The 12,597-nt window shown below is 35.1% G+C and overlaps 1 protein-coding gene across 2 annotated transcripts in view; it reads right to left on the bottom strand.

The window, feature by feature from the left end:
- Positions 1–3,183: 3,183 nt before the first annotated feature.
- Positions 3,184–12,597, bottom strand: part of LOC126738989 (cadherin-related tumor suppressor) — a 452,924-nt gene continuing 443,510 nt past the window's right edge. Inside the window, exons 31-37 of one of the 2 annotated variants that reach the window (XM_050444509.1) lie at positions 11,275–11,526; positions 10,852–11,220; positions 10,419–10,770; positions 10,071–10,343; positions 9,098–9,266; positions 6,298–6,545; positions 3,184–3,984 (exon numbers count right to left, since the gene is read on the bottom strand). In XM_050444509.1, the coding sequence (XP_050300466.1) occupies positions 3,738–3,984; positions 6,298–6,545; positions 9,098–9,266; positions 10,071–10,343; positions 10,419–10,770; positions 10,852–11,220; positions 11,275–11,526 (1,910 nt within the window). In that variant the 3' untranslated portion in view covers positions 3,184–3,737. Of the gene's footprint in view, positions 4,005–6,297; positions 6,546–9,097; positions 9,267–10,070; positions 10,344–10,418; positions 10,771–10,851; positions 11,221–11,274; positions 11,527–12,597 lie in introns of both variants that reach the window. The other variant, XM_050444511.1, reaches the window with a different exon arrangement.

The following is a 12,597-nucleotide window of genomic DNA, read 5'->3' on the forward strand; positions in this document are numbered from 1 at the left end:
AAACGATATGTAACAAATATGGTTATTAAGATAAATTTCTAATATAAATTTGTTTAAAACGTGAAATATTTACGAATAAAGGAACTCGCTCAAGTCGCCCCCTATCGAGTGACAGCTGACAGCGAATGTTTTTCTCATTCTTCTTCTTTAAAACTGTGGGGCTATGTATACATGAATTACTACTTAGTACCTAGCTCTTATGGTATAATCTCTTCTTAATATATATAATAATTAATAATTTATGTTTGTTGTCATTGGTGCCATTTAACTGTCCAGATAAAAAAAAACGTTAAAATTTTAGTATTCTCGATGTTGAAGAAAATTGGCACCATTGGAGATGATGCGTCACATTGTAATTTGACATTGACGTATGTCAAGGCGTGCGGATTTCCGTTAGTAAAAACAGAGAGCTACATATATAAGCCTAATTAGTTTGTGATGGTAGGCAACCATACAAGAAAAGTTTAAAATGTCCATTAATTTATGTCTCCTTTATAAAACATCTGTTAATACACGTTTTAGAGTTATCGCAATATCCACCTTACTATTAACTGAGCCTTGTGCAGCAATATTACAGTTCGCTGTGCTGTCTGTTTACTGTATGGAGTCTGGTTACAGTTTTCGCTATTGACATTACAGTTTTCTGTAAGTTTAACTACTTTTCAGTTCTAGTTCTCTGCTTTTTCAACTGATTAGTACACTGTTCTGTACATTGAATTTTATTGTACAAATTCCGGTACCTTAATTACATACAATTCATTTTCTATATGTTCTTGATGTCTGCTAATTATTGTTGGGAAGAAAAAACTTGTTCTTGGACATACAATTAAATTATTTGAAAACGTTTCGACTGAACACTGTTTTCTTCCTGTTTTTAAAACTATTTATCGTTACAATATGTCACTTGTCACAGCTGTCTTTTGTCATAAATGCCAAAATGTCATAATATTAACTTAATAATTTTATTATACGCTAAATGGCTAAGATAAAATTAAAAAAATCATTATCCTTAAGACCAATATCTTGTAACCGACTTATGACAGGTGACAGTTATGAAAAGTGACATTGCGGATTAATCTTAAGACGGGCGTAGTTGTGCCTTTTTGCTGGATTTCCGATATCTAAATCGTTTTTGTGATTAGCTGCTCTATCAGAAGTCTCTTATTGGAGCTGTCACATTTCATATCCGTAAAAAGTCATAGTGATAATCCCTTTCAAAAGGTGCATCTAAATTAATATAATTATATAAAGAATGCACAGAATTTAATTGACGGATGGAGGATCTGGCAACAAGGCACAATTACGCAATGGATTGACGACTTATATTTGACAGTAATGACAAGTGACAGTGTCTAACGGATAAATATTTTGACATTTCATAAGTATGACAAGTGCGACGTTGACATAGGAAAAATTCATAGTTAATATCTTAAAGGTATCACAAAATATAGGGGTGTCATTTGTCAAATTTCATAATCATGAACTGTTAGAATTAGAAGCGCTAAGTGACATTTATTTATGCTTTAGTAAATTCGTGTTATCTTAAAATATAACTAAGTAGTCGTGAACAGTTTATAAGGACATAGGAGGACTGTCAATTGCCGTATGTCAAAGTCGTCAGTTGTCATACTTGTAAAATGTCAAAATAATTAGTCATTTGATGCTGTCACTTGTCATGATTGTCAAACATGGCAGTAATGGTCGGTTAAGTTAGCACCGTTGTGGCGCTATAGGTGCATCTAGCACAATATGTGTTTATTAAAAGTCACATATCTCAAAAACTACTGAAGCTAAAAATATGAAACTAACAGTTTTATAATGGGAAAATAATGCCCTCTAAGTATTACTCAAGGTCTAAAGTGATCCAGGCAAAACTTTCCAAGTTATCCAGCCCCTACTCTAGATATCATATTAAGAAAAAAAAAACGTCGATCATACAGTCACTAAAAATCAAATATTTCAAAGACTACTAAAGCTAAAAATATGAACCCGACAGTTTTATAATGAGACTTAAAGTGAGTGAAAGGCAAAATTTTAGTATACAAATTCCGGTACCTTAATTACATACAATTCATTTTCTATATGTTCTTGATGTCTGCTAATTATTGTTGGGAAGAAAAAACTTGTTCTTGGACATACAATTAAATTATTTGAAAACGTTTCGACTGAACACTGTTTTTTTCCTGTTTTAAAAACTATTTACCGTTATAATATGTCACTTGTCACAGCTGCCTTTTGTCATAAATGCCAAAATGTCATAATATTACCTTAATAATTTTGTTATACGCTAAATGGCTAAAAAAAAAACTTTATCCTTAAGACCAATATCTTGTAACCGACTTATGACAGGTGACAGTTATGACAAGTGACATTGCGGATTAATCTTAAGACGGGCATAGTGTGTTTCCGATATCTAATTCGTTTTCGTAATTGGCTGCTCTATCAGAAGTCTCTTATTGGAGCTGTCACATTTCATATCCGTAAAAAGTCATAGTGATAATCCCTTTCAAAAGGTGCATCTAAATTAATATAATTATATAAAGAATGCACAGAATTTAATTGACGGATGGAGGATCTGGCAACAAGGCACAATTACGCAATGGATTGACGACTTATATTTGACAGTAATGACAAGTGGCAGTGTCTAACGGATGGATATTTTGACATTTCATAAGTATGACAAGTGCGACGTTGATATAGGAAAAATTCATAGTTAATATCTTAAAGGTATCACAAAATATAGGGGTGCGGAGTTTGTAAAGGCTTAGGCGGTAACTGCTAGATATCGTTTGTCACAGCTGTCATTTGTCATAATTGTCAAATGCCATAATGATGATCCCTAAAGTTAAAAGCTAAGATCTTTAAATGTGCTGGACAAATTTGATTATACAGAATTTTGCAGGTGTTTTTACTTATTATTTATGTTTTATATATAGATAATGATGTAACTACAATCGACTCTTCCTTGTTTATGCATTATTTCAGCGAGCCTAGAGCCGAACAATTTTTATTACTAGATGGCACCCTATGCAAGATTCCGCTATTAAAGGCGGGATTTTCAAATATTTTAATTATAAGTTCTAAATTCAGCTTACTCTGCGCAGTAAGACAACGCTCGATACTGCGGTGTTGACACTTTAATAGTTGATCCTCAAAAATGGGGTTAAAAAAAACAGGTTTGCATATTTTTAAATCGTGTTTACTTTATTATTATTAAGAACTTTTTACAATTTTTCTACAACGGATGACTCTTTTCACACTTAAGAGGTAAAAACGACTATTATTTACAATCTATCAAGTCTTTCAACAATAGGAATACGTCTTTGTACAAATAAGTATTTTATATAATAATTACATTTAAAAAAAAATATGGCAAGAACAAATTAATTATCGTTTACTAATATAATTGATTTGTTGCTGGCTCTTGATGCAAGAACTATCTATTATGAAATTTCTTATGGAACATATACAGGGGCCGCCTAAAAAGGTCTGATAATACTTACTTACTCTGAAATACCCCCGTACATAACTGGGTTTTTCTATAAACATATTGCAATAAAAATAATATTATAAATTAAATAAACAGTCTTTAAGGGGGTCTATTACATTAAGAGGTATACCGGGCCTGCCCCTATCGAAGAAAATCAACTTCGACGGACCAAACCCAAAAACAGGCACAAAAATCAATCTAATAAGGCACAAAAAAAATACATAAATACGGCACAAGATCACTTTTTTTACACATACTCTTCGCTCGGTTTATTATTATTGTTCGATAACCTAAGCGAATTTGGCACTCTACTATTTACACCGTCCGGCAGTTCGGCAATGTCCTTAAATACTCCTGCTAAACTTTCGAAATTCGGGCCCCAATTTAGTAAATAGTCCCAGCCTAAGGCGGTGGTGGGGGGACTCCCGGTGCCGGGCCTGTAGAGCGGCCCCCCCAAATCGTCATCGGAGGCCACCAGTGTGCTCATTGAGCCCCTGGAATCACAAAAACGAAACTTTGGTAAGGGTTATTTGAATTTTACTCGATTCTTTGAATAGAAATCATATTTAGCATCCAAACGTAAAACGCATGGTTTCTGTAAGTTTAAATTTGAAAATTCTTAAGTGGGAAGATCTAACGCAACATTGCAACAAGTGTGGAACGAGCCTAAGGTCATATCGACGTACGTCAAATTTCAAAGTCACGGTTGTCATTTGTCATAAGGGAGCTTAACCCAAGGAGACTAGAGGTAAGGAGGTACGCAAAATTGATTTTGCTGGGTTCGCAAAGATTCGCAAGTGCGCAAATTGAATTGCGCACGCATTCATATTTTTATTTATATTATTTTTTTGGTCAAAGATAAATGCGTTAAAAGTCAATAAGGCAAATTGTAAAAAGAAGACAAATGTGGCAACTTTGTATGACAACTCAAAAATCGTATATTTCGGTTAAGTAGTTTCCGTGACACGACATCGTATGACATCATTTCCCTTAGAAACCTCTTTCTCTATCATACACACAAAAATGACAAGGAAAGACAAATAAGGCATCTATCAAAATGTTGTTACTTGTCATATTTTTTAACTGTCTTAATATTGATCTCATCTATACCCCTTATTATCAAAGATTAATAAATAAAATCATCGATAGTAATGAATATAAAATGTTTTTATGTTAAATTAACGTGAATAGTTGTGGGCAGGTTTTTGCCCATCTGAGGATTTTGGACCATATTCGTTAACTTTCAGATGTCACATAACTGCTAAATGTCATATATTAAGCGACATCTGTCATAGTTGTTATAGTCAAATGTCAAAATAGTGTTCCGTTAATGTTTTTATTTAATTTAGTATTTTTTTGGTTAAAAATAACTGCGTTATTAGTTAGTCCGCTCCGTCACATGACACCCATGACGTAATTTAAAAATCTTCTTTTTCTATCACATACACTAAAAATGACAAGGAAAATCATATAAGGCATCTATGAGAATTTTGTATAACTGTCATATGTCACAGCTATTACTTATCATAGTTGTCAAATGTCAAAGTATTCATTTAATTTATACTATGTACTGTTAAAGGTTAATTAATAAAATCTTTAATAGTAAAGAGTATAAAATGTTTGATGTTAAATTGCGCGAAAGTATGTAATTAATGAGGATTTTGGGTAATAATCGTAACTTTCAGACATAATATGCAACATAATTTGCTAAATGTCATATGTAAAAGTCACATCTGTCATTTGTAATAATTGTCTTAGTCCAATATCAAAACAATGTTCCGATAAAATGAGATACAGTACCTCATCCGTCAGAGCTGTTAGTTGTCAAATTTCATAATCATGAACCTTTAGAATTAGAAGCGCTAGTTGACATTTATTTATACTTTAGTAAATTCGTGTTGTTTTAAACTAACTAAGTAGTCATGAAGAGTTTATAAGGACATGGGAGGATACACTTTCAATTGCCGTATGTCAAAGTCGTCAGTTGTCATACTTGTAAAAGGTCAAAATAATTATTCATTTGGTGCTGTCACTTGTCATGATTGTCAAACATGGCAGTAATGGTCGGTTAAGTTAGCATCGTTGTGGCACTACAGGTGCATCTAGCACAATAGGTGATTATTAAAGGTCACATATCTCAAAAACTACTAAAGCTAAAAATATGAAACTGACAGTTTTATAATGAGACAGCCATGCCCTTTAAATATTGCTTAAGGCTTAAAGTGATAAAGATAAAACTTTCCAAGTTATCCAGCTCTCAATCGAGATATCATCCCAAGAGAAGAACTTCGATCATACACTCACTAAAAGTCAAATATCCCAAAAACTACTGAAGGTAAATATATGAAACTAACACTTTTATCATGGGAAAATAATGCCCTCTAAGTGTTATTCAAGGTCTAAAGTGATCCAGGCAAAACTTTCCAAGTTATCCAGCTCCCAATCCAGATATCATCCTATGAGAAGAAACGTCGATCATACACTCACTAAAAATCAAATATCTCAAAGACTACTAAAGCTAAAAATGTGAAACCGACAGTTTTATAATGAGACAACCATCTCCTTTAAATACTGCTAAAGTGATAAAGGCAAAATTTCCCAAGTTATCCAGGTCTCACTCTAGATATCATCCCAAAAGAAGAAACATCGATCTTACCGCCACTAAAATATAACTATGACTTTTGACAACTATGAAGGCTGCGGGGAATTCAATACCGCACTTGATAACCCACTTTCCTAACCTGTATAATACACAATAGTCCTACTGATTTGATATTTTAATTAATAAAAAATTGTTAGAGACTCACCTATACGACGAATCGAAGCCGTCGTAAGAGGGCGGGGGGATGTTGCTCTTCACCCCGCTGCCCGAGTCGTTCCTCCTCGACTCCAACTCGCCCGGTCTCTTGTACTTGTTGTTGTCGTCGTCGCCCGGTAAACTCGCATTGTCGTACTCGATCTCCGAGCAGGTGAACGAGTCGTTGCCGCTCTCGTCTGTACTGGAGGAACTGTGGTGAGTCTCCGGCACTGGACTATGGCTACGCATATGATTACTCTAAAATAAACGTAACAATAATTAGTATTAATTTTAGTTCAAATAAGATAAAAAATCAAATCTTAAAGATTATAAGGATGATCGATGCGGTCGAAGGCCTTTGAGAAGTCTCAGAAAACCGCTACCGAAAGGTGATTCTCCTGTGAAAGGACTTTGAGAAATAGGAGAACTCTGTTTTTGATTAGTTTTTATATTAATATACCAAATGGAGGATGAAACTGGAAAAAAATTGCTGAAGAATTAAGGCTTTTGTTCAGACCGAAGTTCGGAAAGTGACCACCAAAGTACCGAAACTTGAGAGAATACTCCTGGGACGTTTTGTAATTATATTCTCTGAGTAGACCAGGAATGTTTACATCCCCTCTCTTTATTATAAAGAAATGAAGTTTGGGATTATGGGATTAAAATTGGCAAAGTTAATATTTTAATTTACTGACATGCTTGGGCATAACTTAGGAACTACTTATAATATGTATATGCATATTTTTTTCACATTAATTAAAGAAAGTTCCTATAAGGATAGATTTGAGCGTTTAAAACTGAGTCTGGGTAAAGGACTTAATTATTTAGAGCCATTTTTGTTGGGGAATTTTTTTGCAACTTTTTTTTGAGAAATTTTCTCTTTTTCTGAGTATATGTTTATGAAATAATTGAAAAGGGTTTTACTCAAAGAATGTGCATTTCTTACTCAAGAGTTTTATACGTAAACAATTTTTATACCTCAAGAACTTTCTAAGTTAGAACCAATTTTGTCAAACAAGGTCTAAGAGCCATCAGATTTGCAGTTTATGAAACACACATTGCAACATTAACTTACTTATTCATTATCGAACATTTTTTAGTACAATTTAAGCTTTGCTTATGATATTCTTAAAATTTTTTCAAATTTAGTGAGGATGAATTTGAGGGTAAAAACGTCTTTCTGGGTAAAAGATTTGGGTATTTGGAGCCATTTTTGCTGGGTCGTTTTTTTGGCAAATTTTCACTTTTCTTGAGAATATTTTCATGAAATAATTGGAATATTTTTAAAAGGGGTTTACTCTAAAAATGAGCATTTTTTATCCAATAGTTTGATAGGAGAACGATTCTTGTACCTCAAGAACTTTCTGAGTTAGAGCCAATTTTGTTAAATAACCACCTCAAATATTTCCATGATTTTTTCACGCCAAAATAGAGCGCTTCTGAGGATGAATTTGAGGGTACCAATATTGAGTCATGTATTAATATAATTTAAGGCAGTTTACAGAAAATTCTTAAGCTTAAGAAGATTCTTCTTATGATGAGATGCTGCCTTTAAGCCCCAATGACATACATCGAAGACTATAGAAAAAAAGAATCGTATTTTAAAGTGGAAGTGATTGTTTTTGAGTAAATTGGGAAAAACCGAACCAAGGTATCCCTAAACTTTTTGCGTAAGTATAAAAAAGTATTTATTTCCTGAATATAAAAAAGTATTTAAGGGTTACAATGCATATCAAATGAAAGGAAATTTAATTTCCTTCAAAAGGTGTCTTATGAGTTTTTTGCTAAAAATGCACAGTTTTTGAGTAAATGGAAAAAAACTGTGTGAAAAGTGATACGTACCCCTAGTTCTTTTACATAAAATAATTATTTGTTGTGTGTCTAGTTGTAATGCATATCAAATTATAGGAAATTGTATTCTCTTTAAAAAAGTCTAATGAGTTTTCCTTGTAAGTTGCATAGTTTTTGAGAAAACTGAGAAAACCTGAACCCCTAAATTTCTTACATAAAAATGTTATTTGCCTTGTTTCATGAGTATAGAAAATGTATTGAGGGTTATAACGCACATCAACTGAAAAGAATCTAAATTCCCTTCAAAAAGTGTCTTATAAGTTTCTTACTGAAAATGCACAGTTTTTGAGTAAATGGGAAAAAACTCAACTAATACGTACCCCTAATTATTTGGCATAAAATCATTATTTGTTGTATCTGATTGTAATGCATATCAAATTATAGAGAATTGTATCCTCTTTAAAAAAGTCTAATGAGTTTTCCTTATAAGTTGCATAGTTTTTGAGAAACCCTGAACCCTTAAATTTCTTACATAAAGATGTTATTTGTCTTGTTTCATAAGTATAAAAAATGTATTGAGGGTTATAACGCATATCAAATGAAAGGAAATTTAATTTCCATCAAAAAGTGTCTTATGAGTTTTTTTGCTAAAAATGTACAGTTTTTGAGTAAAAGGGAAAAAACTGAACTGATATGTACCCCTAGTTATTTTGCATAAAATCATTATTTGCTGTGTGTCTAGTTGTAATGCATATCAAATTATAGGGAATTGTATTTTATTTAAAAAAGTCTAATGAGTTTTCCCTGTAAGTTGCATAGTTTTTGAGTAAATTGGGAAAAACTAAACCGTTTCGTACCCCTAGTTCTTTTGCGCAAAAAAAAAATTTGCTTTGTTCATAGTTGTAATGTATATCAAATTACAGGAAATTCAATTCCCTTTAAAAAAGTCTTCTGAGTTTTTTTTGGAAATTGCATCATTTTTGAGTAAAATAGAAAAAACCGCTAATGCTAATAATTACCAAATGGTTTGTTCCTCCGACCCTTGGGGCTTCGCTGCTACTGGAGACAGCGTCCAACGTCGAAACCAAACTGGAATTGCGCGGTCTTTGGTTCAGTCTTTCGATCTCTTCTGCTGTTAAGCCCATGGCGGGCGAGGTAGAGGTTACTGCAGGAGGGACGGCTACTTTCCTAAAAGAATATCAGAAAATTAGTAAAAAATTGTCAAAAAAATAACCTTTTTGATTCTCCCAAAATCAAAAAAAATTATTAAGAATTCAGATAAACTCATCGACATGTAACGCTTTTTTCAAAAAAAATTTCCCATATAATTCGATAGTGAGCATTGAGCTTTGATAGTAGTACCACATGGATCCTACGAGGTTTATTAATCTATTAAATTACAACATAACATATACTTCAAAGTAAATATTTTAATAGTAACAAATAAATGGTTCATTAATTATTGCCTAGATTGGATAGCGTTTTTCATATTGGTTAGGTGTGAATTAAAACAATAGAAAATAGTCAATTCTATATTTGCACACACGAAAACACAATCACTCACGGCTACTTTTGTTTTTAGTGTATTTATTTACAACCATTTAAATTTCGCGCCGATATTCTGAAATTTATTTCACTGAACTGTGAACTAACTATTATTGGCGATGCGGCCACTTATATACTCGGCAGAATGCAGTTCAGGAAACTTTTCGCCAACCTTCGAGATGTCGTGCGGTGTGTCACTTGTATCATTCCGGAATGACCGAGAATCAGCTGGTTTCTCGGTGTTTACAATATGTTGGCATCAATTTTATGTCCTAGTTTTGTTTTAACAGCCTGTTTAGGCGAGTGTATTTTTTCGTTTAGTTTTTACATGTCATCGATAGTTTTTCCAAAAACAAGAAATTTTCTTATATTTTCATGTTAATATTTGCGCAATTTTTAATTAAAAAAAATTATTACCATTGACCGAATATAAGAAAAATGCCTTACCTATTACTACTTTGACCGCTCAGCTGCGACATCACAGGACTATTAAGACTCCTCTCACTGTTGCTATGCAACACGTCCTTACCGACCCCCCCACTACTCGACGTGGTGGCCAATAGGGCGCTTTGGAGCGGTTTCCCGCTAATGTCGTGCAGCGTCAGTATCCGGGGCTGTTGCGCAGACATTTCGCTGCTCGGACTCAACCTCGCCAGCGGCGTCGACTGGTGGGGGCGATTTGTCGGCGTTGCCACTGGAGGTGGCGCCCTTGGAGGAAAACTAACCAAAAAAAAAACATTAAATTCAATCAATTTCACTTTGCATTAACCACATCGTCCTCAGGAAGAGACTCACCCAGTCGAATGATGGGGAGAATGCCTATGCTGCGCCTGCGCACCGGCGTTGCCATGCTTATGATGATATCCGGCAACATTGGGCGGCGTCGCTTTGTACTTCCGCACACCGCCGCCTTCGCGGAATCCTTTGTAGTGGTACACGATGTCGATGTCAGAGGGCGCGATGCTGCTCGCGTTCTCCAGGTCGTAGTGCTCGGGCATTTCCGAGTTGAGGTCGTTGCTCGCGTGGTCATGAGTGTGGCTGGAGGACGGAGGTAGTGGGGGGTGATGGTCTTCTCGCATTGGTGGAGATTTCGTCACCACTTCGCGCTCGATGATGTCCGGACGTTGAGGTCTTGGTGGGTCGTTACCTGATCATAGAATTATTTATTTAATGGTTGTAAAACAATAGAAGTAGATCTTTGCATTAAAAGAGTCCAAGCGGTCCTTACCTTGTAAAATATCCCTTTCTTTAAACTTCTTAGGCACCAGCTCGGGACCAACCAAACTATGACCTCCAATGCCTCTAATAACATCCCCCTCGGTATGATAACTCATCGTATTATCAATCCCATGCAGTCCCCTAGATAAGACACTGTCCCCCACCACGCTCATTCCCACTCCACCCATATTGGGGCCGCCATTTTGTTTCGAATGGATCCCGTTGGACCCACCTGGACCTCCACCTTTTTCCTTGTACTGCTTCCGCAATCTAAACACAACAAAAGAGACCAGGATGGCCACCAGAAGCACCACGAAGAACACTATGACCAAAGTGATTCCAATACTGAGCGGATCTTGGATCGCCGCCTGTCCAACACCTAAATAACCTTGCATTAGATACTTCTAAGTCCTATGGACGTTTGGAGTTTTACCTAGGGCTCCGTTGCATCCTTGGATCACTTTTCCTTTGCTAATAACCTTTGAAAAGATGGTGCCGGAGCCGTTGAACGGTTGGATTTCCCTGTTGATGGTGAAGTTTGCCAGGCAGCCCTCGAACGAGGTGGGAAAGGTGTTGTTGACGTAATACAGTCCACGTTGGACGCCCCCTAGGGACATGTAGGTGAGGTAGGGATCCAGGAAGTCGTGGACACCTGCCGAGTCTAGTTCTTCTCCTATCCTTCGACCTAAATAACACATAAGTAAGATGGTTGATTCTACCCAACTGTTTGAGAAAAATTAAAAGATTCTTTGGAAAATCTTTTCTCTCTCGCTCTGATAAGATAGAAAGATTCTTCCAGGCAATAAATTTTTTCTTCTTAGAGTCTCTTTTTCGTATTTCCCTTTGTCACAAGGTTGAACGTACTCACAATGTTAGAGTCTCTTATTTTCTCTTCTTTTTCTGTCACATTGATGAATGCACTCAACTGCCTGAGAGAAATAAATATATTCTTCCAGGCAGTTCAAATGGAATTTTTTTACTCTCTTTTTTTTCTCTCTGTCGCATTGTTGAATAAACTTAACTACCTAGAAGAATCTTTTTATTTCTCTCAGAGAGTTAATGATTGAACTCTGTGGCACAGAGAGAGAAAGAAAAGAGACTCCATCCTTCCATGCTTCAACTCAACCCTCTTCAAGCAACTGAGGAGGCATTCTACTATCTCGTTTCTCTCTATCACATTTTTGAATACCCTTAACTGCTGAGAGAATTAAAAATATTGATTAAGACAGTTGAGTTGCAGTTCCTTACTCTCTCTGTCACATTATTGAATGCATTTAATTGTCTGAGAGAAAGAACAAGATTCTTTTTCTTGGATTCTCTTTCCAATCTCTCTTTGTCACAGTTTGAATACACTCAACTGTCTGAGACAAATAGAACGATTCTTCCAGGCAGCTGAGTCGGAGTCTCTTTTCTTTCTCTATCACATTGTTCAATACATTTAAATGCTTGAAAGCAATAAAGAGATTCTTTCTTTTAAAGTCTTATTTCTCTCTCTGTTTCATAAGGATGAATGCACTCAACTACCTAAGAGAAATAGAAAGATTCTTCCAGGCAGTTGAATTGGAGTCTCTTTTCTCTCTCTGTTACATTGTTGAATGCACTCAACTGCCTGTAAGAAATAACATGATTTTTCCAGGCAGTTAAGTTGGAGTTTCTTACTCTCTTTTCTCTCCCTGCTAAATTGTGAAACGCATTTAACTGCCTGCCTTTTTTGTATCTCTCTTTGTCACAAGGTTGAAGACACTTAACTGTTAGA

Source organism: Anthonomus grandis, chromosome 7 (assembly GCF_022605725.1).
Source record: "Anthonomus grandis grandis chromosome 7, icAntGran1.3, whole genome shotgun sequence".
Classification (NCBI taxonomy): domain Eukaryota; kingdom Metazoa; phylum Arthropoda; class Insecta; order Coleoptera; family Curculionidae; genus Anthonomus; species Anthonomus grandis.